Source organism: Rhineura floridana, chromosome 7 (genome assembly GCF_030035675.1).
Source record: "Rhineura floridana isolate rRhiFlo1 chromosome 7, rRhiFlo1.hap2, whole genome shotgun sequence".
NCBI lineage: Eukaryota > Metazoa > Chordata > Lepidosauria > Squamata > Rhineuridae > Rhineura > Rhineura floridana.
Window position 1 is genome coordinate 97,874,391 of NC_084486.1, and position 27,036 is coordinate 97,901,426.

General features: G+C 39.5%; 3 protein-coding genes across 8 annotated transcripts; 2 read left to right on the top strand and 1 right to left on the bottom strand.

Annotated features, from left to right (window-relative positions):
• Positions 1-1,841: 1,841 nt before the first annotated feature.
• Positions 1,842-7,881, bottom strand: FBXO45 (F-box protein 45). Its single transcript, XM_061636626.1, has 3 exons — positions 7,157-7,881; positions 5,386-5,742; positions 1,842-4,893 (listed from the first exon to the last, which is right to left on the bottom strand). The coding sequence occupies exons 1-3, from the start codon at positions 7,433-7,435 to the stop codon at positions 4,708-4,710; spliced, it is 822 nt and encodes a 273-aa protein (XP_061492610.1). The 5' UTR covers positions 7,436-7,881; the 3' UTR covers positions 1,842-4,707.
• On the top strand, positions 7,238-18,071 carry WDR53 (WD repeat domain 53). Of its 6 annotated transcripts, XM_061636621.1 has the most exons (4): positions 7,903-7,997; positions 8,794-8,888; positions 10,739-11,234; positions 16,154-18,071. In XM_061636621.1, exons 3-4 carry the CDS (start codon positions 10,755-10,757, stop codon positions 16,727-16,729), a joined length of 1,056 nt encoding a protein of 351 aa, XP_061492605.1. In that variant the 5' UTR covers positions 7,903-7,997; positions 8,794-8,888; positions 10,739-10,754; the 3' UTR covers positions 16,730-18,071. The 6 variants fall into 6 exon arrangements, with proteins under 6 accessions (XP_061492607.1, XP_061492606.1, XP_061492604.1 ...); XM_061636623.1 differs by lacking the exons at positions 7,903-7,997; positions 8,794-8,888 and adding an exon at positions 7,238-7,324; XM_061636622.1 differs by lacking the exons at positions 7,903-7,997; positions 8,794-8,888 and adding an exon at positions 7,518-7,826.
• A 91-nt stretch (positions 18,072-18,162) lies between these two features.
• Positions 18,163-26,452, top strand: SMCO1 (single-pass membrane protein with coiled-coil domains 1). Its single transcript, XM_061636627.1, has 3 exons — positions 18,163-20,319; positions 23,059-23,208; positions 23,394-26,452. Exons 1-3 carry the CDS (start codon positions 20,270-20,272, stop codon positions 23,776-23,778), a joined length of 585 nt encoding a protein of 194 aa, XP_061492611.1. The 5' UTR covers positions 18,163-20,269; the 3' UTR covers positions 23,779-26,452.
• The last annotated feature ends 584 nt before the right edge of the window (positions 26,453-27,036 follow it).

The window sequence follows — 27,036 nt, forward strand, 5'->3', positions numbered from 1 at the left end:
CCGCCACAATTTCTGTCACAGAATTTACAGACACTAAGCACAGCTTACTGATGGGGGCTTGATATGACAAATATCCTTCCAAGCTCTATACCAAAGAGGCTACACAACTTATTTTACCAGTTTCTCAGTTGTCCTATCTGCTCAAGTGTGAACTGCTTTAGGCATCGTTTTGGTGGGAAGACAAGGGTTAGATATGTTAAACATATATGCTTCCAGTTGTCAGCATGATGAGAATCCCAAATGTAGGTAGTATCATTTGTAAGTATTGGATAGAATGAAACATGGGGTTGTTAACTTCTTGCCCAGAGGTCCTAGTTTCCTTGCAGTTCAGTCCTATGTATGGTTATTTTAAGTCCCACTGAGTGCCATGTCTAAGTTAAATATACATAGGATCGAAGCCTTAAATGCTCCAATACAGCAGACTATTTAGCCTGTGCCTCCTGAGCCATCAGTTCCCTCATCCACTCCTCACCAGCTTTCTGCAATGGAGTAAAACTAGAATTCCAAATGCTATAGACTCCCACCTGAAAGATCGTCTTACTCCTTGTATACCCAGGTGATCACTGCGCTCGCAGGTGACAGACTCCTGCAGACACCATCTTATTAGGTCAGTTACGCACAACATAGGAAGCAGACCTTTAGAGTTGTAGTATCTACACCACCTTTGAATTGCCTCCCCTTAAATATTACATAGGCACCATCTGTATTTTCTTTTCAGTGCCTACTGAAGGCTTTCCTCTTTTAGCAAGCCTTTTAAGTAGAGACTTATCACAGTCTGTGTGTGTTGGAGTTGCTTTTGAAGATTTTTACAAGCAGTTTCTTTTTTAAAAGATGTTTCTTAAAGATGTTTTGTTTTAATGTTTTTAAAATCTTTTAAGAGTTTTTAGTGTTTTTGCGGAAGGGTGGGATATAAATTTAATAAATAAAAATATAGTACCAAGAGGGGGGCAGGGTAAGGGAAAAGGAAAAAGAAAAATGGTCAAAAATGCTATGGATACATTTTCTTTCAAAGCCATGCAACTTTTAGGACTGGCCTTGGGAGGGACCTACAAATCCTAGTGCTAATTTACAACCACTTTGTTATCATTCCCGTGACTTGTTTGTTTTAACTGTTTTTAATACTGTATTTAAAATTATTGTAACCAGCCCTGGAATCTGCTGGTGAAGGCTGGGCAATAAAATAAATAAATAATATTTCTTTAGTATTGCGCTTTATATAACTCAAAAGTAGCTCAGAGTGTAACACAGCAGACACATAGACCTTTCATGCAGTGAAAGCACAAGAACAGTGACAAGAACAAGCCTTAGCCTCAAGAATCCTGCCCTGTCACCCCCTCCCCCATAAAACTGTAATGAAAATCAGGGCCATCACCCCTGTCATTACAAGTTATATGAATGATGGAGGATATGCGAGTCTGGGGTTCGGTCCCATTTTTCACAGTGTGGATAAACTATGAGCTTGAGTTGTATGCGGAGTGGTCCTCAGGCTTAGTTCTATGACAGACTATGGCAGTAAATAGACATTGCATGTGTAACCAATTCAGAATGACAGCAATCTAAAAAGGAATCTTATCTGAAGGAGACACAAGGCAGTAATGTCATTTTTTGCAGCCCAACCCTTGCCTGCTAATCTTGTGTGCAAATCAAATGGTACATTATCTACAGATAAAGTTCACTATTTGGTATCAATCATTCATAGGAATATTGTAAACATGCTTTGCACTCTGTGCAAACAGAAAATAACCTAGAACCACTAGGACAGATCCACTCCATTCACACACTCAACTATAAAACACAAGACTACAAAGCAGTATTTTTATCTTTTAACAATTTATTTCAGTATTTTGTACAGCTTGCAGTTGGTCTTCAGGTAATAAGTTATAAGAGGTTTACATATATAAATTTGTCCCCTGTGCCTCAAGGAATTATTGACCAATTGGCAAAAGCAGAATGCTGCGCCACATGTATGGGGGGGAAAAGCAAGACACCCTATATAAATGGAAGTAAAACCTAGCAAAACATCCCTGGCACAGTTCTTAGGCCCAGCTCTCTCTACTTGAAGTCCATAAATAAATGCAGAGGATAATCCATCCTAGAATGCACAGCGAGACTATTTTATTCTAACAACAGCTTCTTTCCTTTTATTTTAGCTCATGTCATAGAATCTTGTTGTAGTGATTTATAGCATAGTACAGAGTCAACTTTTCCCCCTGGAAGTTATACAACTTTCCAGATTCATTCACTTCTTCTTAGTACCATGTGCTGAAAGGCATTCATTTGCTTAGTTTTGAATTTGTTTTAGAAACAGACCAGGAATGAACTTGTTGAGTGACATGCTACACATAGAACAAATATTTTAGAAACATTGATTCACACATGCAGCCTTCAAATGTAGTTTTGTGGAATCTGAACATGGAAGGAAACTGAAAAGAAGATTAAAAAATCCCACAGTTGAGAACATGCAACACACACTCTCCCAGTAGGGTCACTCCCCTCTTTTCATCCCTCATTTTCAGCAGTCTGTGAAAGGAGACTCACTCTGCCTAGTCTGATGCTATTCGCCAGCACAATTCTATGCCATCAACCAAAGAATACTAAGCTGAAGGGCAATTCACAGTCCAAAACCAATAATCAACTATGTCTTCCTTCTTCTCTTACCACAAGGAAGCAACTTTGGAAACAAGATTAAAATGAGATGTGTTAATGTGCCAAGATGGTATGGCAGGTAACATGATGGCTAAGTCCATAGCAATAGGGCTATGCTGGGAAGGTCACAGCATGTCTAATGTATTGAGGATCAGTGGTACTACCAAAATATATTGGCTGAAGAACTACAGTTTAAAATCTTTTGTGCAGCAAGAATGCACTCTCCAGCCTATTTCTAAAAAATACAGACCAAGCGTTTAGCAGCTTTCCCTGGCTTAAACAAAAATAAAAATACCTAAAAGAATTGTTCTCTTTTGCACACGCAAGGAACTATCAGTTGCCTGCAACACTGCATAATTCTGATAGTGTAGTAAAGAATGTAAACAACACCTCCTTTCCTCCCAAAGGCTGCAATCCTACATATACTTACCTAGGAGTAAGCCCATTGAACATAGTGAGATTTACTTCTGAGGAAACATTCACAGGACTGCACTGCAAGTGTTTAATCACTCAGCATTAAATAAATAGATGTATAAAGTAGAAAAAAAATAACACTTTAGTACCAAGAGCCACTCTGTGGACTTACAAGGTTAAGACATATAAGCTCTGCAAGGTATGGTTGCCAGAGAATAGGGAAAGGCAGTTGCTTTGCAAAAAAGCTTCTCAGCCTTTAACATAAGTAAAGGACAGACTCCATAATTGTGTCAGAAATTTGATTCCTGTTTTGAAGTTCCATTTATTTAAGCTAAAGGTATAAATATTTTAAAATATTGTTCTAGAAATTTTTAACACATATTTGGGTAGTACTTTGGAAACCTAATTTTCAAAATATTTAGTTTAATAAGCAATACTTGCAATCTAATATCTATATCAAAAAGATGGCAGTATATTTGGTAACAGGCCAAAATGAAGGTCTGGGGTCCAGCAGCCAATAAAGGGAACAATCCAAGCATGGCTACCCCACATCCACCATATAATTCTGATTAAAATAAGTGAAGAGCAGCAGTATTTGGTGGATGGCTCATAGTTTGCAAGATTAATTTTAAGTCTTACTTTAGAAGGTGGATCTAAAGACTTATGATTATTTGGAGGGATGGGGAACCTGTAGTTCTGTGGATGTTGCTGTACTACAACTCCCATCATCCCCAACCAGTATGGCCAACAATGATGGGTAATCCAGCAACATTTGGAGAGCCACAGATTCCCCATCCTCATTTGCAACATAGTCACATTTTCAGTAAAACAAAACACTCACATTAAAAATTGACTTTATCCTTACACACACAATTTTCAGCTATCAAATCTCAACCATCTTACAATAAGCATCCATAGCGTATTTTGCCACAAGAGATGCGGTACAACAAAACAAAAGAAGTGCACTTGTATGTATGTTGTCCATCTCCTAGACAGTCACCAACAACTGATATGTAGTGGTCTTTTTCCAATTAAGAAATTACATCCCAGAGAGAGCCAAAGCAACCCTTTGTTTTGTTCTAATTTTTAAAGTGTTCTGTACAAACCGTTAAAACACACTTCAGTGTAACTGCACAATGTTTAGTTCTGGAGAATTGCAGTCCGGAAATCAAGCTTCTCATACGTTTAAAATATATTAAATAAAATCCAACCAGTTTCAGTTACCTTTGGTAAAACACACTGGATCAAAGGCAGAAAGGAAACAAATAATTTTAAAAATGAGTCTTTTTCACAAAACATACTACTCACAAGTCTCAGGTAATTTTCCTCAATCACTTATATGAAACAGTCCCTTAAGTATATACAGGATTCCATTTTGCTGCCATTGCAGTGAAATCTTATGTAACATGCATGTGGTTAACTGCTCATTCAACCAACTGTAATCCCCTGAGGATTTTTCTGGTCCGGCAGAAAAAGAAAAGGTAAAACTCCCTTCAGTACAGCTGGTCTTTTAGATCACAAATTTTGGTTTTCCTGGATGTTTCTTGGACACACATCCACACATTTTGCTCATGCTTCCCTATTAACCAACATGCAAGTTTCACCATATTGTCAACTTGATGTTTATGTCCCAGTTAAAAACAAATGTCATCCATCTAAAGGTTTTCCCAGATAAACTAACGTCACCTCAGTGTTGCCATAGACAGCAGACACTGCTGGATACAGACATGTCTTTGGCAATCCTCTGAATGCAATTCCTAGAAACTCATAGCCTCGCTCAAAAGCCAATGTCTTGTCTTCCATATCCAGAATGACACGAATTCTCTCACCTATCTGTAAACAAAAACAGGAAAGATTGAAAACAAGTGAAAAGAAAAAGGAAAGACAAAGAGATGATCAATGGATGTTAAGACGAAAGAACTCATGGACAAAAAATATACACAAAATTAATATACTTTAAGACTTTTTAAGTAAAGCCCTTTGAAGAAGTCTTTTGCTGAGTAATAGTAAAACTAAAATTCAGTCAAGGGGCTCCAAATGACTACACTGGCTTAACCCCAAACATTCTTCAATCCTAAGCACACTTACAGTGCAATCCTAACAGTGTTTACTCAGAAGTAAGTTGTACTGAATTTGATGGGGCTTACTCCCAGGTAAATGGGATCAGGGCTGTACCCTTATCAGGGAGTAAGCCCCACTGAATACAGTGGGACTAATTTCCAAGTACACATGCAGAGAATTGTGCTTAAAACCCTGCAACATTCTGGAAGATATAGCTCTTCACAGATCCAATAGAGCCTTGAGTACACTCCAAATTTCACTCACTTGATATTTTGGGGCATTGTTGCACTGGGGAAAGCTGCCATTGACCTCTCCATTATGTAATAAGTTATTGTCCACCAAATTCCAGCCCCAGCTCTGATCATCACTGCCCAGGAGTGCCACATAACCCTGACACTGCATGGGAGCTCGCTTTGTAGCAATTCCAATAACTGCCACTGTGCCAAGAGGACCTTCCCACCAGACTTCCCAAGCATGACGGCCTTCACTGAAACCAATCTTGGTCCTTGCTCCATCTGTACTCTGAGCAATGGGATTCCGATGCAAAGTAAATCCATTCTTCTTAATGTAGACATTCCTAGAACAATCATTGGTGCTGAAAGCATGCTGAAAGGCACGTACCTAAAAAATATTTTTTTAAAAAAGAGAGAGAAAAGAATGATGGAGTAAGATTGCCAAACTATGCATGACTGTAAATTATGCAAGCACTTACATTCACTCAAATAAAAAGTTCTCCAATTAATTGTTTTTTCAATACTATAACACTCTGCCTCTGCTCACTTCCCAATCTACTTCAGCAAAGCTTTTTTTAAAAAAAACAAACTCCCTTGTAATAATAGCTAAGACTTAATGCTGAAAGACTCCAGGTATGAGGCAGATACGGAAAAAAGATATGAACCACAAAGAGCTCGGGGCAAGAGGGTAAGATAGGAAACAGGGCTACTACAACAAAAAGCAGCAGAGCTACAACAGATGCTTCTCACTAGCGACAAAAGCCAATGTGGTGTTGCAACATGTAGATAGATATTGGCATGAACAGTTTAACAGAAGCATTTTTAAAAAACATGTTTTAAACATCACATGGAGTTGTATTTGCAAGCTGGCAGGGTAACTCTGAAAAGACAATAACTAGAATTTCATCAGCACCACAACTCTACATCAACTGCTCTTAATGACACATGGAAAACCCAAAGCTGTGTTTCATTCTATGATTAGCCCATTTCTGTGAAACAATGCCACAAAAAAAAGAAAGTGCAATAATTTCACAATCTCAGATCTCACCATCTGCGAAACTGGGCTAATATTTTATTTATTTGATTTATATCCTACCCTTCCTCCCAGCAGGAGCCCAGGGCAGCAAGTATTGGCACCTGACTTAACATTGGAGAAGACAGACCTGCTAATATCTTTTAGAAACACAGCAAGCAGGAAGATCAGACCCAAGGTTACACCTCAGTCTAGCTCCCAAGATGGTGACTTATTTAGAAGTATTATATACCTTCCTGAGCTTAATATCATTGTTTCTACCATATAAGGCATCTAGGCCATAAGACAGCAGCTGGGAAGAGCCACTACACCCACACAACGTGTGTTCAAGGAGTGTTGCGACACTACTCATATGCGTGTGCATCAGGAACAAAGAGGTGCAGGTTGCATTTCATCGGAGCTATGAAATGTCTACAATCAGTTTTCAGTACCAGAGTTCTGCCTTGAAACAGACTACTAAAGCAGGCAGTGCCTTTGAGCATGTACATTAGTGCCTCCCTCTCTCACACACTAATGAACAATCTTATCTCCCACGCATCTGAATTTAAGAGAAAAGACGTTCACAAAGCACGACTCCTCCTAAGGAGCTTAGAGCCACGACACCTCTATCTAGTTTCATAAATTGAGCAGGGAATAGAGATAGTTCTCTATGGGACCCGACGGAAAGCGGTATTTTTTTGGGGTGGGGGGAAGGATGCTGCCTTTTCCTTCTCGATTTTCTCGCGCCCGAAAAGGAGTGTCGCCCGCCCGCCCTCCAGGCCAGCCTGACCTTGCCCTTGTAGGTGGGCACGTTGCAGAGGATGTCGGTGCGCAGCGTCTCCTCGGCGAGACTGCGAGCAGCCAGGCTTCGCCACACCTCGCTGTTCTCATCGCCGTGCAGGACGCGGTACCACAGCTTACACACCAGCGCGCAGCTCCGCAACTCCCGCAGATCCAGGTAGGAGAAGACGAATTCTAACACCCGCCCGGGAAGCCGCCAGCCCCCCGCAGCAGTAGCAGCGGCGGCGGCCGCCGAGTTAGACGCTCCGCCACCAGCAGCCGCCGCCATAGCCTCAGACGACCACCGACCCTTGCGCCCTACCCCACGCGTTCACGCGCCTTCCAAACCGACCGCCCCGGCCCAGGCAAAGGCGGTACGAGGCCGCGAGCCCACTAGCCAACCAAAGAGCCGATCCGGCTCGCGCCCTCAGCTAGAAAGGAAGAAAGGCGGTGCAGCATACGCTCAACGTCCTCCCCACCCGTTGCCGGCAAGTGTGGGCGGAAATGAGAGCTTTAGCCTGCGGAGGGCTCAGCCTAAGAGGCATCGGGAAGTGCTGCCTGTCGCCTTACGTTTGCGGCTGGAACAACGGCAAGAATAATCTAGGTTTCCCGCCGTGTGTCTCTCAGGCGATAGAGATTTCATTCAATATTTTGTAATCGTCGGGAGCTAGGCCCTGAAGGTGAGCCAGCCATGTTGGATGAGGGCGGAGCTGTCAAGAGGGCTTCTCTAGATACATGCGCAAGAGCCTCACCTGTTAAATTTAAAAAAGGGAGGGCTAATAGGGTGACGTAATTTTTCTTGGCCGGAAGAGAATATTGTTGTATGGAGAGGCTGGATGATTCTGTATGAGGTAACTCAAGTTTTCTTTGGTCTTCCCTATAGTAGAGTAGGGAAGTGGCTTAGCTTGAGGCTGTTGTCTTGTATATTTAGTTGAGGTTAAGTTGTTTTAAGGTCGCGTACAAACATTTAGGATTGGACTGTAGGCATGTTTCTGAATTGTCTGCTCCTATGAGGAAGGTTCAGCTATCTCCCTGTTTTGTGTTTTAGGTGCTGTTTTCTTATTCCCGAGGAACCTTTTGTTTTCATGCTTTTTCTTTCCGTTCTTCCATCCTTCACCAAGTGCTTCCCTAAGCACTGAATATTGTTTGAAGGTGATTTGTCCATCTTTGCTTATCCACACTGGCCTGGTCTGTCTCTCCCCTCCACTGACAACCTGTGACGGGTTAATGTTGTTATGTGCCTTGACTGCCTTCAAGTCGATTATGACTTATGGCGACCCTATGAATCAGTGACCTCCAAGAGCATCTGTCATGAACCACCCTGTTCAGATCTTGTAAGTTTAGGTCTGTGGCTTCCTTTATGGAATCAATCCATCTCTTGTTTGGCCTTCCTCTTTTTCTACTCCCCTCTGTTTTCCCCAGCATTATGGTCTTTTCTAGTGAGTGACGGTTAATGCTAGTGTTGTAATCTGTGTTGTATGTTTCTAAGGATACTAATGAAGAAGTTGGTTCCAGGGAGTTAAGTGGGATTCCCTAGTAAACACCCTTCTTCAAATAAAAGTAACACTTAGCTTTGCTTTCCAAATTGGCATACAAGTAATTTACTGTCTGTGATTTATCCTTCCCCATCCCTATTCTGCCATTCAGGTTTCTCTAGCCTCTTGGGTAAGGGCATTACCTCCTGGTATGTTTGATTGCTGATTGGGTTGATTTCTTTGTGAGAGCCAAGAACAACTGGGAGGGTATGTATGTGCCTAATCCATTGTCTTGATGAGAGACAGAGTTCTTGGGAATGGCAAGAGCATGGAAACCATTCACATTCGCATAAAAGCGGAACAAGCGCTGTAAAGTGGGGCCTTTCTACAATTTACAACCACTGCGGAACGCTGTAAAGCGAAGCGCTGTAAAGGGGGCCCCTACTGTAGTAATCCTATATTTACTTACCTGGAAACAAGTCCCATTGAACTCTTACTTCTAAGTAGGCATGTCATTTATTAGGATTATTTACTTATTTAGAGCATGTTGTCATCAGTATGCTAATGACAGGCAGCTCTAGCTTTCTATTCCATTGGAATCAGGAGAGGCTGTGAAGGTATTGGACAGTTGTCTGGAAGCAGTAATACTGGATGGGGGCCCATAAACTGAGGTTTAATCCTGATAAGTGCTATGGGCAGGTGGCTCCACTGTCCAAGAATTAGGTGTATAATCTGTTCTAGGAGGGGCTACACTTCCCTTCAAGCAACAGGCCCATAGTCTGGAAGTACTCTTGGATTTAACTTGTCACTAGAATCCCAAGTAGCTTCTGTGGCTAGGAGTGTTTATGGCCAGCTAAGGCTCATTTGCTAGCTACGGCCGTTCCTGGATCAGGTAGCCTGGCATCAGTTATCCATGCTCTGGTAACTTCCTGTGTGGACTACTGTAATGTGCTGTGTATGGGGCTGTCTGGAGGCTGCTGTTAGTGCAGAATGTAGCTGCTAATTGGGGAAGCCTGATGGGATCATGTGTCACTGGGGTCTGCCTGGTTGGTGTTGATCCTTTTCAGTGGTGACTCCCTATTTGTGGAATGTCCTCTCTGGTGAGGTGTGTCTGTTTCCACCATTACTGACTTTCAGGAGGAATTTGAAAACATTCCTTTTCCCCCCAGACATTTGGTAGCTAAAGGATACTGTCCCTGGCAATCCTGAGATCACTGGATGAAATGATGTTTTTAACTGTAATTTTTTAAAGAAAGTGTGTTATGTTTTGTTTTTAACTGTTTTGTGGTAGATGTGTATTTTAATAGTTAATTTTTTAATATTTTTAATATTTAACATTGTAGCACTTCTGACATCTTGACATCGTCACATCCTAATAATTTTAACTAATTCAATTTTAACACTTAGTACTGTGTACTTGGTTTTTAGTTATTTTATGTTTAATTATGTTTTGATTTTTTGGTATAATGAACTCATTTTAAGTTGTTTAACATATGGTTTTAATTGTATATTGATTGTCTGTTGTGAACCGCCCAGAGAGCTTCGGCTATGGGGCGGTATATAAATTTAATAAATAAATAAATATGTGTTTGCTGCCCTGGGCTCTTTTGGGAAGATAGGTAGGATATTTATATACAGTAAATAAATAATGTAGTCCTTCAGATGCTATGTTGGCAACTGCTGCTATAAACCAAATAACTGTGGAGCAGAGAAGTATTTATTTCTTTATTACATTTATACCCCGCCTTTCTTTTCATGATAGAAACCCAAGGCGGCTTACATATGGTTCCCAGGCGGTCTCCCATCCAGGCACTGACCACACCTGAAAGGGAGCTGGCCTTATGTGCCTTCAGACCCATATACAGTAATCTTTGTTTCATTAAAACAAAATCAGATTGATACTTAAAGTTGCCTTGGTTCTGGGATTATGAATTGTATAAATCCTTATGGTTTCAAGGGTGGCATCAAAACATACATTCTGCCAAATTGATGCATACTGTACCTTTAGGACACTAGTATCTCAAATGGAACACAATACATCCACCCATTAATTCAATTTCCCTACAGCTATATCAGGAACAGTGTTTGCCTTACTACTCAGTGTTTGTGTTTTTCAGTCTCTCTTGAAATACTATGGCTGTGAAGTGGGCCAGTGGACACTCTTCATCAATATTGTGTTTGAACGTGAGCAAAGATGGTCTATTGGCTTCAGGAGCTGAAGGAGGAGAGCTTACCATCTGGAGTGAGGAAGGGAGTCCATTGGAACATGCACAACTCAACAAAGCAGATGATGTTACTAGTGTTGTGTTTTCTCCTACCTGTTCCAGAAGATTATATGCTTCCCATGGGGAGACTGTTAGCATTCTGGATACCAGGTGTCTGAAAGAGCCAATTGAATGTTTCCATGTAAATGATGAAGAGATCAATTATCTTTCAGTAAATGAAACTGATAGTTTCTTAGCTTCTGCGGATGATTCTGGAGTAATAAAGATAATTGATTTAGAAAGAAAGAAGTTAAGCCGCTGCCTCAGACGACATTCAAATATTTGTGCATCTGCCGTGTTTCGTCCGCAAAGACCTCAAAGCCTTCTTTCGTGTGGTCTGGATATGAAGGTGATCAGCAACAAATGAACATTTCCTGTATATCACATACTAGCAAAAAATGTGTGCAAAGATATTTGATACATGTTTCTTTTTTCTCCTATGTTAATTTGTCTATAATCATCATGTGTCGTTAGACTAAGAAATCCTCCTATATATTTATTGATCAGGAAATAAGGCATTTCCTTTTAAAAGGTAATATAAGTAACAACTAAGGTAAAACAAGCAAACAAGATAAAAAGGAAAAGCTCTTGGAAAGAGCTTCCTGGGAGCCCCAATATCTATTTTTTTCTTGTTGGTTCATTTGACTATAAATAGTTACAGCATAAATATAAACAGCATAATAACAGTATATAAAAAAATAAAGAGTGCATTAAGTGAATGAATGAATGAATGAATAAAAATATGTCCTTATACACTGCCAGGTTATTTCAGCTAACATTTCACAGTACTCCTAATGCTGAGTTCACATTTTCATACACCTTGTTATACCAGTACATAATGAAAACATTTCATATTTCTTTTCATGTTTCTAGTACAACTTCTAACAAAATAACAGATTACATTTTTGACAATAACAATCCCCTTTATACAAAATAATAATTATGAAAAACAACAAACCAAACAATTTGGTGATGATTTGGGTCGCTGATAATTACTAAAACTAAATAGGGCCAATTTGAATGAAACCATATTTTCTCATAAAATTATAAAAGTGTTATAGTTAATTTCTTTAATATTCTATAATTCTTTAAACTTTTGCCAATCGTGTTCAAATTTGTTTGTCTTATTCTTCCCATTTTTAACCCATATAATCCAAGTAGTTTTACTTAAAGTGGCCATTTCCTACAGTTTTGTATACCGTTCTCTAACATGTGGGATTCCGTTCCCCTCAATATTTTGCATCCAGAATCTTTGCTGTTAATACCATCAGAAATAACAGATTCTCTTGTTCTTTAGGTACAACATATTTCTAAATAAGTGAATAGAAATATTGGATCATTTTGGATACTGCAAGAAATGCCATATATTTGCTATAATTGGTTGTCAATCCTGTTTTTGCTTCAGAATATTCCCACCAACAATGAAAAAAGTTTGCTCTAGATGTTCCACACTTCCAACAGTTAGTTTTCTCTGTATCATGGATAGCAGGATGTCAAATACCACATTGCCCATAATTTGATTCAATTATCTATTCAAGTAAGTGAGGCAGTATATTCATATTTTTCCAAATATAATTCCAGTTTTCATTGGTGATACGTGTTCCAAAATTTGTTCCCATTTCACAACATAATCCACTGAACTGTTGACTCTCAAATGCATCTTAATTTGATAAATCTTAGCAGCTGTTTGTTAATACAGTATAAATTTTTCTCATTTAATGGGCCTCAGTTATTTCTTAACCAATTATTTAAAGTCTCTAATTTGGAAATTATTATTATCATCATCATAAGAATTTATTACCTGCCCTTCACCCAAAGGTCCCAGGGCGGGTTACAACAATTTAAAAACACATAATTAAAAAAAGTTAAAAACAACCCAAACATCACAGAAAAAAGGGCGGGTCCTAAAAATATACATCTCAGGTATTTCCTGAAAGTTGTACAATGAAGTTGCCAGATACACCTTGGAGGGGAGAGAGTTCCATAGTGTAGGGGCTGCCTCCCTTGAACTTCTGAATTTATTTTATTTATTTATTAAATTTGTTAGATGCCCATCTGGCAGGGGTTATCCTGCCACTCTGGGCGACGTACAATAAAATACAAATACATTCCATAAAAAACATAAGCAGAAAAATTAAAACCACCCCTAGAACAGCAATCTAGATCCTCCGTGGCGCAGAGTGGTAAGCGGCAGTAACGCAGCCGAAGCTCTGCTCACGGCCGGAGTTCGATTCCAATGGAAGGAGGAAGTCGAATCTCCGGTAAAAGGGGTCGAGGTCCACTCAGCCTTCCATCCATCCGTGGTCGGTAAAATGAGTACCCAGCATACGCTGGGGGGTAAAGAAAGGCCGGGGAAGGAACTGGAAATCCCACCCCATATATACAGTCTGCCTAGTAAACGTCGCAAGACGTCACCCTAAGAGTCGGAAACGACTTGCACTACAAGTGCGAGGACACCTTTACCTTTTTTAGAACAGCAAACTACCAAAAGGGGCCCCTCTGCTGATCTCAACACCAGAGAGGGTCTGTAGGGTAGGAGGCGGTCTTTCAGATATTTGGGACCTAAGTCATTTAGGGCTTTAAACACTAATGTGAGAACCTTGAACTGGGCCCAGAAACGAAATGGCAACCAATGCAGCTGTTTTAAAATGGGTTATATGAGTTCTAAAAAGAACCCTAGCCAGTGATCTGGTTGCTGCATTTTGGACCAGTTAGAGTTTCCAAGTCATCTTCAAGGGCAGCCCCACATAAATAATCCAGTCTGGAAGTTATCAGAGCATGGAGCACTGTGGCCAAGTCATCTCTGTTCAAAAGGGGCCAAAGTTGGCAAACTAGCCAGAGCTGGAAAGAGGCAATCCTAGCCATTGAGGCCACCTGAAACCTCCAGTGACAGTGTAGGATCAAGGCTGCAGACCTGCTCCTTCAAGGAAAGAGCAACTCCATCCAGAACAGGCCATCTTTCCACTTCCTGGACATAAAAACTCTTGCAGAGCTTGGAAAAGTTACTTTTTTGAACTACAGCTCCCATCAGCCCAATCCAGTGGCCATGCTGGCTGGGGCTGATGGGAGTTGTAGTTTAAAAAAGTAACTTTTCCAAGCTCTGCTCTTGGCCCACACCCAGTCCATCCAAATACTCAAAATACTGTAAGTTGTGTATCTCTTAAATATCCTCTAATCTGCTGAAAGGATTTCACCTGATTATTACTCACCCATTTTTTAAATTTGTCAAGCCTTGCTTTTGCCAGTTTGTAAATTGTTCTATAAGTCTATTTTTATTAAACTGGGGGTGAAGTAATACTGAAGAAATTGGGGAAGTTGATATACATAATTTATTTTTAATTTTTTCCCACATGCTTAATAAAGCTGTAAAAATAAGAGTCCCAGTATTGATTAAATAGCGAAAACAAATGCTGAAGTAGTTTAAAGTAGGACTTATTAAGGGTACCATATTATAGGTATTTACGCCAAACTGGGGAGTTAGGATATGGTGGATCTCTGGCTGAGCCAGCTAGGTCCTGGCTCAGCCAGGCTTCACTGGTGTAAGTCCCTCATACAGGCTCAGCCTGCAAAACTCCATCCCTCCTAGCTCAGCTGACACCAGCGTAAATTGAACCAGCATAAGTCCCCAAAAAAGGGTATGATGGGGTGGGACCGAGGGGAAGGGAACTTACACTGTATCCTACATCTATTCAGCGTGGTCATGTGACCTCCAGTCCCAGAAGAAATTAAGCCGGGAAAAAGGGTGGTCAAAGTAAAAACAAACAATAGCTCTGTTTTTTGCTGCTTTTATTTTCTTTCCACGGGGCTCTGCCAGCTGAGCCAGCATTCTCCCCTCCCAAGGTCTCCTGAAGAGAGTTGGATTCTGGTGTACCTTCAACTGGCTTAAGTTATGCCTGATTTCTTGATGTACCTTTTGAGAGCATGCAAAGTGTTTCCACCTTTGTTTGGCTGAGTAACTATAGCTCAAATTCCTCTGTGATTAGTGAGCAGGGCTTTTATTATCGGGGATATGGCTTTTATGCTAGATTTAGTCTTCGTGGCACTACTCTTTTTAGAGACATCTAGACTTACAGTCTTAATATCTACTTAATATCCACTTCAGTTGTGAGAAATTTCTTAAATTCAGTGTAATTATTAAACCTATAGATTATGTATGTCACGAAGGAAAAATGTAATAATATATGGTTATACTGGCTTAAGTCAGATACCATATTTTCAATCTCTAGATCAGAGACTAGGTATGTGTTGCAGTATCTATGATGTCCAGATTGGGAAAACTGTAATTAGAAGTTACAGGAATCCCCTCCAAAGCATCATTTGAAGCAAGATGGCACACCATGTTTACAGGCACACCTGGTAAAGCTAACACATAGTTTGTCAGAAATTCGGATGCTGTGCTCAACTATGGTTATCACATGGTAGGGAAAGGCGTGAGGAATCCACAGTAGAGGAAAGGAGGAAGCATGTGAGCCTGTGGCATACATTCGCTGTGTCCAGATCTGAAATCTGTTGTTTGATGAGCCAGAGTCCTGAATCATAGAAGCAGCTTACAGTGCAATCCTAAGCATGTCTGTTCAAAAGTAAACCCTATTGAATCCAGTGGGACTTACTCAGAGGTAAGTGGGTTAGCACTGCAGCTTAAGTTGGTTATTTTAGGAAGCCAATTTTATGTTAAGAGTCCTCTATAGTAAAAGCACCATTAAACCTTGTGAAAATTGAATTATGATATACAGAGCTAATGCTTAGTTTCTACAATGAGGCTTCTGGTTTAAGAAAGAAATAATTGTTTGCTCAACTTTTAATTACTGGTCATTGTAAAAATACAACATACAGATCTGGGTGTTGTCTCAGGAATACTAACAAAGCTTTCAAAGTTCAGATAAGATCACTGTGCTATATTTTGAGAACCTCTGTTTTTAAGGAACAAGATATTTTGTTCAGCTTGGTAGATGGATATGATAAGCAAATGCAGTAAAATCACTCTAAATACTTTATGTAATTTATTTAAAACTTCTCAAAGCTTAATGGTGAAATGAGAGCTGTTATGTATCATATATAGACACTGTAATCAATTGAGTTTTTTCCACTTGATTGCTAGGCACAGGAGAGCATCACTTGGTGACAGCTGCCTCAGTTTCTGACTCTGGGAATAGGACAACATAAAGGAAATTAAAACTTTGTGCAGATAGGAACACAAACTTTATACCCTTTTAGTGTGTTAGTATATGCCGCATGCTATTAAATAATTCTGAATTGTTCTATTTGAAGGTTATGATGTGGAACTTGCAGAAAGCTCGACCATTGTGGATCGTGGACTTGCAAGAGGAGGAATCGGATGAGCATGCCACTGGTCAGCTTTTTAACCCTCCACTGGCCCATTCCCTGTCTGTTTCTACTTGTGGCAATGTCTTTGGCTGCGGAGCTGAGGATGGAAAAATCAGAATCTTCCGAGTAACAGGTGCCAAGTTTGAGCAGGAGGTACTGTTTAAGGGCCACTCCTTAGCAGTATCACAAGTTTTCTTTCTACCAGAAGCCTATCGGCTCATTACAGGAGGAAACGATGGCAAAGTGTTGTTGTGGGATGTCAGCAATGAAGTGGGAAAACTGAGGAGTCCAGTCAAATCCATTCACAGAAGGAGAGCTAGGATGCCCAACACCACCAAGAAAGCTGACAAAATGAACACAGAGCTTACAAATGAGCATGTGCCCATTTTACCAAAACTAACCATTGAACATGGAGAGAAGGTGAACTGGATTTCATATGCAGAGATTAAAAGCTCTAGAAGAGTACTGGTTGCTGATCAGAGTAGCAGTATATCAATCTATCCTATTGCTGAACCTTAGACATACCTTAGCATAACTAGCAATATAGTGGGCCTTTGTTTAGCCACCACAAGAACCAACTTTATTGAAAAATGTTAAATAAAGATACAGTTGAAAACAAGTCTTACGAAATATTTACTGGTGACCCAGGAAGGAGGCCGGATACTGATCTGGAAAAGGAAAGCCGTCTGTACCTTAGCTTTGCTGCCCATTTGGGTAATTTTCAAGCAGCATTTGCAAGGGTCTTAACAGCTTGATTGTTCCCCTTTACAGCCCAAGGAGTATTATTGCTTGGTGCAATTGAAATGCTGTCACCTAATGGTAGGGGTTGCTTTGCCATCTCTCCATCATAACGCAAAACTGGTCAGTTGGTAGCCCAGGAGGTCTCACAAAACCCAGTTCCACTAACAGCAGCTTGGGGAAATTGGTCCAATTCAAGGAGATTCTGTTGCTGCAAGGCATATAGATGCTCTCCTAGTTGAATGTTCCTTGGAGGTGGCTGCCAGAACTCTTTCATTCCAGCTTTCAGCATAATGGAAATTGCTTTCTTGGTAATATTGCTCCTAAATGTTTTTTCTGATACACCAACGTTATTTCCTCCAATGTATTTTAAATCGACTGCAGCTGTTCTATAAATTGCTTAAAATATTTTGACAATTGATATTCATTGTATCAGTAATGGGATATCTTATGATAAACCAGGTATCTCACAGATGAGTGTGCAATAGAACTCAGTTGTGAGTGTGTGTGTGAATAGATAGATCTCTAACTTTCAACATGAGGAAAAAATAGAAATGGCACCTTAGTATATGCTCTGGTAGGTTTCACTGGCACCAGAAGACTTTCAAAATATTTGTGCTTTTAATTAATTTTGATATTCCAGACCCCTCAATGCACCCTGAAGTTGATTGGACTACATCTACAGAGTTGGATTTGAGCTTTAATGTGCAATTTATGTATCAGGACTCCTGAATTTGTCCATGGTGTATTTCCTTCTATCTTGGTTCAGAAACAAAAAAAATGAGTTCAAAGAAACCTGGAGTCTTAAAAATGGTGCAGCAAAATCTAGCCTTCTTCTGCAAAGCATATTAATTCATAAGTCAATGTTCCTCATTTTCTCAGCCTATTGCTACATGCTGCTATCTTCAAATGTTATTAGTGTGCCCACATGTAGATTTCTGGCTGTTTTTTTACATTAATATTTTGCTGCTGTTAAAACACAACTCCTTAAAAATTACCGCCACACTGTAGTAAATTGTAAGCTTTTTAAAGAAAATGTAACCTTTTAAAAGAAAAATTCAATATGCTAAGCTTTATGTCAATAAAAGCAACTTTCCTTCTATCAGGGAAGTATTTCTCAGCATAGGTATTTTTGGCCCACTCATATCCTTTTGTTGCTAAGAGCAGAATGCATGCTAGATACCGACATACAACTGCATGTCACAAGGGACAGTAACAGCATACTCGGTCAGAGCAATCCGGACAGTAGGAAACTGGTGTAACTTGGGCCAACATAAGTTACCCTTGTTCCAAACTCTGCTTAGCAGTGGGGCTATTGCTGACCATCCCAAGCCTGGCAGAGGCAAAACAAGGCTTTAAAACAGAGTTTGACTTATACCATCCTTTTTGCCAAGTAATTTCTGCTGGGTTGTTAGGTCATGTGACTCAGCTGAATGCAGTTTGGAAATAGGGGTAAGTTTTCCCCCAGCCCCACCCTGCCTCATCATTTTGGGGGGGTTTAACTTGGCTGAGCTCAGATGGAGGACTCTGGCTGAGCTGGGATGAGGGACTTGCTCATGTTCAGCCAGAGATCCACCTATTCCAAACTCCACACATCCTGGTGGATCTTGGGTTTGGATTGCTCTGCAAAATCCTGGGTTTCTTCTTGATCGTTTAATATTTCTGAAGAATAATTTAACCAATTGATCAGGCTTTTGTGAGATCTTAGCCATGTATTACAAAGGTGACAAACATTTAAAAAGAGTTTCATCATGTATCTGGTCATTTTCTGTAATGTAGAAAGTTTTGGATAATTAAAACTATAAACAAAAGTGTCAAGTCTGATACTTTGACAAAAGCAAAAGTCATAGATATGCAATTGTACTGGTATCTTAAAATGGTAGTAGACATTGAGCATGATATCCATATCAGCCAATTACTTCAGAGGGTGACTGCTAACTATAATTGAATGCCATACATTTCAAGTTTGGCATTCAAGAGCTCACCATAGTTTGCTGATATGGACTTTATAGCAAATCTGGAATGGCAGACAGAAAATGAAGCTGTGTGCTAGAAGGGAAGAGGGAGCACACAGGCCTGCAATTCATTTCTAAACCTCCAAACAGTGGTTTGAGGGATTGGCTGAACTGAGCCATTGAAATATATAGCAAACACTACCAGTACCCAAAATATTATTTATTTCAGGATTTATAAACTGATCTACATTCAGAGAAAGGATGCACAATTGCTACTAAATAATTGTTTTGTAAAAGTTTTACACTTAGTCAAGAGAAGTGAAGTCTCAAAACTATTTTTATATGTCCCTGAACTGTCAATCGTTTAAAGTAATGTGTAAATAAAGTGCACTTATTTCCACTAAGTTTCATTTATGTTGAAGGTTTTTTATCTTGTTTAGATGACATTCTCAATGGATATAATAAATGTCCCAATGAGTAAGATTCCAGTTCCTTGTATTATTTTAAATATGTCCTGCTTTAAATGAATTTATAGTTAAAACATTTACAAAGATGGAATCAAGGTCATCCTAAACAAATGCGGAAGTAAACAAATCTGTTACAGAAAAATACATTCTGAGCAAATTGCTGCACAGTTTAGAAGCCTTTACATAAAAATCCTGCTCTGCCTGCCATCTGAATGAAAGTCTTCTAGGTTACGTACCTGTTTCTTGGGACATATTTTATCATCTGGTTCTGATACTAGAATACAGAAGTATTCTGCTATTGGGAGCAGAGGGCAAATTATATATATTCAAAGAATGCATGCATCTATAAATAGCTAGTTTTTGTCTCTTTAAAATAGATGTGTTCCTTTTCCACTTGTTGCTTATATATATTTCTAGTGGGGCATGGCAGTTTCTTCATGCATGTACACTGTTATCTCATGAGACCTGTGTATATTGTTAGGGATGAGTTTTGGGACCCAAGTGCAAACTTAATACTAAACTGTTTAAATAAGTAGAGATGTATTTAACATACTTGGTAACATTAATATTTTAATACAGAAAGGTTGAAGCAGTAAGCTACTATACATCGCACAGAGTGACCTAATATGAGTTTAAATATACATAATGGAACATTAACATTTTAAGATGTTAGTGTATTTTGCATGAAAGTAATTCATATATCCTCATGTGAGCAGGAGAAACTGTCACAGCTCATCTGTGCTTGTGGGCATGTGTTAATAAGCTAAACTTGGATGTCCTGGCTATAAAAAGATATAAGTGAAAATTGACCTTTAGTACAAGTTGGATCTCCTGTGTATACGGCTGCTGCAAAAAAGAAGCTAGCCAGCATTTAAACATACCCTTTTCTCTCCCTGAAGATGGCCAGACAGGCTATATCTCTGTGTGCTCTGAACAAGACATTAAACAGGTTACAAAGGGGAAACATTTGCTTTGTTAGGGACGGGTTGTGGGAAAGAGCAAAAATCATCTTGAGAGTTGAATGCCTTGTTAAGTTAGATATTTATCTAGAATATTGATGTCCTGTTTTTTGCCTGACAACAAATCTCCAGTTTAGAATAAATGAAAAGTGATACATAATAAATTATTTTGAAAGGTAGTAGTGACATAAAATGTCTGAGGGATTATGATGGAAAATCTCTACTGTCTAAGCCTTAGCTGTTGAACCTTCCTGCTGTTATGCCTTATTTTGTTTCTATAGAAATTATACAAAAGAAAATATTAACCACTTGGGTTGCAGAGTTTATGGTGTTTATTTTTTTCTTTACTCTTTAAAAATACCCACCAGGTATGCAATTATTTTTTATAGCCACATTTTTTGGCTATGATCCTTTGCACATGTATTTGGACATAAATGTCCATGGGCTAACTTTTAGACAAATGTACTGAGGACTGAAGATTCTATATGCACAATGTGTTACAATATGCATGTCTCATTTTTGCTAAGAAGCAACATTAGGGAATTGTTTCCATATTACAAGTGGAAGGTGAATGCTGAGAGAAAAGTGATTAGTCTGTGATCAAGTCTCAAACATGTCCTGGCTGTATGATCAAATTCAGTTGGAAGAGCATACTGGTATGCTCTCTGTTTTGTGCATAGGCTTTTGTAAGCTTTGGACCCACATCTCTGGTATACGCCTATTGCACTACCATGTGAATTTTTATTTTTATTTGTTGTACCCGAAACAACAAATAAAAGCCTAGTTCTAAAAGAGTCTGGGTACATGACTCAAAACAGTAGATATGCAGAAAACAATAAATCTGTTTAAAAGGGATCTTCTAATGTTAAGATACCTATGAAACAATTGATCATTGGAGATTGAAGAGTGTGTCCTTTATTCCCCTGTAGTTCTACATTAAATTCTGTATATAAAAGGGAGTGAATAAATTTTTTTCGCAATTTGCTGCTGTACATATTTGTACATATTTGCTTGGAATTAAGTGCCCTCCAGCATGATTTGCTCCTGGGTAATGTGCATAGTATTGCATATTTAATATACTTTGACATCTGTATCTTGCTATGTCTTAAGTTCAGTTCTGCTGAACTGACAGCAGCCACAATCCACAGAATTAAGCATGGTTCCAGATGCAAAATGCATATTGTGCGCATGGAATACACCTTTCACTAGAGCATTGGCCAAGAAGAGTGAAACAAAATCTAATGATGTTCTTCCACCAGTGGAAGCTCCTGCACAAGTGAAGTCATAAGAATTGCTACAGAATCTACCTCTATAACACTGTTCTTTGGATACATATAACCCAATGGGATTAAATGGACTTGCTTAGTGTTGAATTGTGACCAGCATGTCTGGTATATTCTAGACTTTTGTGAACTATTCCAATGAGCAGTCATTCATACTGAAAAAACAAAATATTTTGTATACCTCTATTTGTTATATCAAGTTATGTATAATATGTCAATTTAACATGCCATTTTGGGTTTTGTTTATTAAATATAAGCCAAACATGTTAAACCAGGTCTCCATTTATATAGGACAGCAGATATATTTAAAAAACAAAACCTAACATTGCTAGTATAATTGTTCATTATGAACAAAATGAACTGATAAATCAAAAATATACAAAATAACAACAATGTGGTATTAACTGGTTGACAGTGCAATTCCAAGCATACCTACTCAGACATATCCTATTTAATTCAGTGGGGCTGCTCCCAAGTAAATGGGGTTAGGACTGCAGCCTATGTTACTTGGCAAAGCTCAACATGTAACTTCAAGTTACCTTTAAAAAGGAACAATACTTCCTGAGAGTGATAGAAAACAAATTACTTGGACATATCTTCCACTCTATTCAATAGGGTTACTCCCAATACGGTGGGGGGGATAAATTTGCTTCTGTTTGCATTTAAAGGCAAATCTACCAAATTCACACTTTCCAAAACAATGTAAGAACTGAAACACAGCCATCCTTTGAAATTCACACTTATCCAAATTTTGCAATGCAATTCTCCAGTCAAACAATGTTTACAAAAATACATACATTAGGGGAAACTGCATAAAAAAATTATATAGTAGTGAAAATAACATAAAATGCATTGTTTTAGGGAAAATTGATTGAAAAATGTGGACATTAATCAAAATTGCATACAAAAAGTGTTTCTTATGAGAAATTTGCACTAAAATGCTAATAACTTTTCATGAGGATTTAAAAAAACACTGCAAATTGATGCAGAAATGAATTTAAGATTGGAAAAATTAGAATCTGGGAGAACTGAAATTAACATATCCTTCCATCCATACTCCAAGGTAAATATATATAGAACTGGCCTTTACTCCCACATTTTTGAAAAAGTTGCGCACTGTTATATGTGTCAACAAAGTGTTTCTTCAGCTGTCGAAGCTTTTTGTTACATTTCCCTTTTCTAGTTCTGCTATCTAAAATACAAGATTAAAAGAGGGTAAGGCTTATAAAGAGAAGTGGTACACCAGATACAAGGCACATACAGCACAGACATAGAAGCTAAAACACATATCCAAAGCCACATGCCTATTAAATTCATCAAGTAATTACAATTCTCTTATAGATATGATGTCTTTTTAGGATATGCTATACAAGTGGATATAAGAGTCTCAGGACTCTAACTTGTCCTGGCTTTTAATAACATGTTCTAGCTTTTAAATCTTAACAGAGTGGAAAACAAACTGCAAACAATAGAGGCTCAATTTACATTGCTAGATTCCAGCATTCAGAAATTATCAGAGAAGTTTGTGTTTCGGAATACAGCAATGGAGCATCAAATGGACCAGGATGAAATGTGGGCATCACTGCTAGAAGACAGGTGAGAAAGATAAATCAAGTGCAAAGACCTCTATAAAAAGGTCGATAATATTATCTTAGCTGTAATGATTGCCTGAAAACTATATTACAGGAAGTGGTTAGCAATCGTTTCTACACCTTTGTGTTAACAAAAGTGGTTTGTAGTCATCATTTGAGAAGTGATTATACTTCCATATCTTTTTGCAGATTCACTTCGGTGGAAGTAAATCTTTTCTACAGCTACATCTGTGAAACTATTTGCTGCTTACGTTCCCAAGTGATAGAAATACTACCAGATCTGGCAAGAGCCCTTCCTACTCTGTCATCTATTCTTAGGCGGAAAGACAGAAACCAAAGAATTACATTGGCGTGGGAATCAGTGCTGAAGAAATTGGGACTGCAAGAAGGAGATGTTAAAGTCTTCTGTGCATTTTTCATTACACATAGCTATGAGGCCTGTTACTATCCTGCTAATCAAAGGCAAGAGTACACCAATGACATCAGCTCTCTCATAAACAAAGTGGTGAAGAACCAGCTCCTTCAGCGCAGCCTGCTTTCTGCTATTCATGTTGTGCAAAACAGAAAAACCTGAAGGTGTTTGCAAAGAAAATGGAAGAATAACTTCCCTTCAGAAACAAATTGTCTACAAAACTACTTATAACTGGAAAGTCTTTACTTGGTGGCTTTATACAAGACTTCCTCTCAGTCTTCACCCCATCTGTAACTGGGGAAAGTAGCATTGTACTGGCCTTCCTTACAGAGCTGTTGTAGAGATAGGAAGATCTGATGTGAAGCTTTTGAAACTTAAAGCATGACTATTGCTAGGGAAGAGAATAATACCTCCCATTTTGCCCATAATACCTTTTAAATCCATCACCCAATTGCTACAATAGTTGAATATACAGCAATTATAATCTCTAGCCCCTAGTTTTGTGGTTTCCCACATGAAACACAGGCCCAATTCTTGAGTGGCAGGCATACTTACAAATATCACGAACATTATACAGCCATGAGAGTGTAGTTGTAGTCAGCATGGATTTTTCGCATTGTTTAACAACCTTCTAAGTTTACATGGTGATACCCAAAACAGTCAGAAAGAATTGAGAGTTCAAAGTGTAAGAGAGAGAAAAACAGACCCGTGTTAGACTTTTTCTGTCAGTGTCATAATTTGTTGAAATTAAATAAAAATCAGCCATGTTCAGAGTACCTATAATCCCAATACTGACCTTGCCCCATACTCTGACCTTCATCTTCTGCAGTTTAAAAGTTTTAAAAATGCCTATCTGATTTTTAATTAAAGAAATTTAACATTGAAGTCAATGATAACCCCGGCATGCTCAGTAAGAACCAACTGTCTGTTCTAAAAGCCAGACTCACAGCTGTTTGGCTTGGCAAATCAGGTGGCCACACCCACACCAGACCTTGATTTCAATTTAGACAGTCATGCCTTCCCTCACAGAATCCTGGGAAGTATAGTTTGTGAAGGGTGCTGAGAGGAGATTCCTATTCCCCTGACAGAGCTCCAGTGGCCAGTGTGGTTTAACAGTCAGCCGGTCTGATTGAAGCTCTGTGAGTGGAACAGGGTGTCTCCTAGCAACTGTCAGCACCCTTCACTAACTACACTTCCCAGGATTCTTACACTCCTGAACTCAGAAATGCTTGCTTAACAACCCTCTCAATTTTCATGATGATACACAAAACAGTCAGAGAGAATCGAGAGTTCAAAGTGTAAAAAGAGTGAGAGAGAAACCAGACCCCTTTTGGACTTTTTTCTGTCCTCATGATCTGTGGAAATTCATTAAAACTCAGCCATGTTCACAGAGTACCTGTAATCCTTTTACTCACCTTGCCCCATACTCTGACCTTCATCTTCTGTAGTTTAAAAGTTAAAAAAATGCCTGCCTGATTTTTAATTAAAGAAATTTTGACTTGAACTCAATGAGAAGGTCAGGCATGCTCAGTCAGAATCCACTGTCAGTGTTCTAAAAGCCAGACACACAGCTGCTGGGCTTGCCCAATTGGGGCCACACCCATGCCAGACTTTGATTTCACATGAGATAGTCATGGCTTCCTCCAGAGAATCCTGGGAAGTGTAGTTTGTGAAGAGGCTGAGAGGAAACTCCTATTCTCTTACAGAGCTCCATTGGCCAGAGTGGTTTAACAGTCAGACACTCTGATTGAAGCTCTGTGAGTGGAACAGGGCCTCTCGGAGCAACTGTCAGCACTCTTCACTAATTACACTTCCCAGGATTCTTTGGGAGAAGCCATGGCTGTCTAAAATGAAATAAAGGTCTGGTGTAGATGTGGTCAGTGACAGCTTTGGTTTAAATTTAGGTGGGAGAATACATGTGCCTTCTATAGAATAAAAAGGTGGGGGAAATGCTGAAAAAGAATGATACTGTTCACAATGTTTTCCTTTTGGAAAGGAAAGGGGCTTCCCCTCTGCCCAGTGCCTGTCCACCTATCCACCCACCCAATCTCCCCTCTCTGCCCTCCTCCAGGTCAGTTTCATCATAAGCATGATTGCACAGGCGTAAATCCCACTGAACTAAAAAAACCATGCAAATGATCAAACCTGCCCTTCCCCCTCCTCCTTCCCATCACCTTCCTTATGCCCCTTCCCTCCCTTTTACTTCACTCCCCTTCCCCTCCCCTTCCAATGCCCTCCCTCCTCCTCCTTCTGCCACCAGTTTTACTATTCCTAACCATGATTGCACAGGAGTAAATCCCACTGAACTCAATAAGCATGCAAATGATCAGACCTGCCTTTCCCCTCCTTCCTCTCCTCTCCTTTCCTCCTCTCCTCTCCTTTCCTCCTCCCCTCTCCTTTCCTCCTCCCCTCCCATCTTCCTTCCTCCTCCCCTGTGTACTCCAGCCCTCCCCCCCTCTCCTCTCCCCCCACCCCCATGGTCAGTTTTATATTTGCTAAGCATGATTGCATGGGAGTAAATCCCACTGAATTCAATAAGCATGCAAATGATCAAACCTTCCCTCCTCCCCCTCCTGCCTCCTCTCCTCTGTCCTTCTTCCCCTACCCCTGCCCTTCCTCCTTCTCCTCTCCCCATCCCCTGTGGTCAGTTTCACCTATCCTAAGCATGATTGCAGTGGAGTAAATCCTATCAATAAGCATGCAAATGATCAATCCATTTTCAGCAAACTTGGACAGGATCCTATTTCTTACCTCCCGGATTAAAAAGCAGAGAAATTCACTCATATGCAAAAAAAACCTTGCAGTTTAAGAACGTACCTATAGCCCACAGCTATTTCTATCAGACTTTAAAAAGCAGGGAAATTGGACAGCTATAGTGAATTCACCAGGGGAGCAGGAGACCTGACCTCTCTGAGATATTGGACTGCCCTACAAATTTGTCAAAATGGAAACACAATTTTTGTTGGTCTTTCACAGTCCAATCCACTTGCTGTGTAGCTTGGAAGAATTTGGTAACGTGCCTCTGAGCATATTGTGAGTGGTGGCAACGCCTGTAATCAGCCAAAATAACAGAAACAAGGCATGTTCTTTGCTGATCTTGCTTTGGCAGGGAGGAAGCAACAAATTAAGACAGTTGATAAAGTTCAGAAAGTCACTTTGATTTACTTTGCAATTTTAGAAGTTTCCTATAGTAAATCATTTTCTTTTGCTTCTGTTTCTGTGAATATGTGAAGTACAGCAACACTTTGCAACACTAAAAAAAACTCCAAGAACAATTGCGGAATAATGGCACTGACTATTCTACAGAATAGTTTCCAATGAACATGAGTAGTGTCTCAGTTTGCCCAAGATAAAACAGTGGAGTTAAAATATATTCTAGCAAAATTCTAGGTGTGCTCAATGTTTTTAGTTGACCATGCC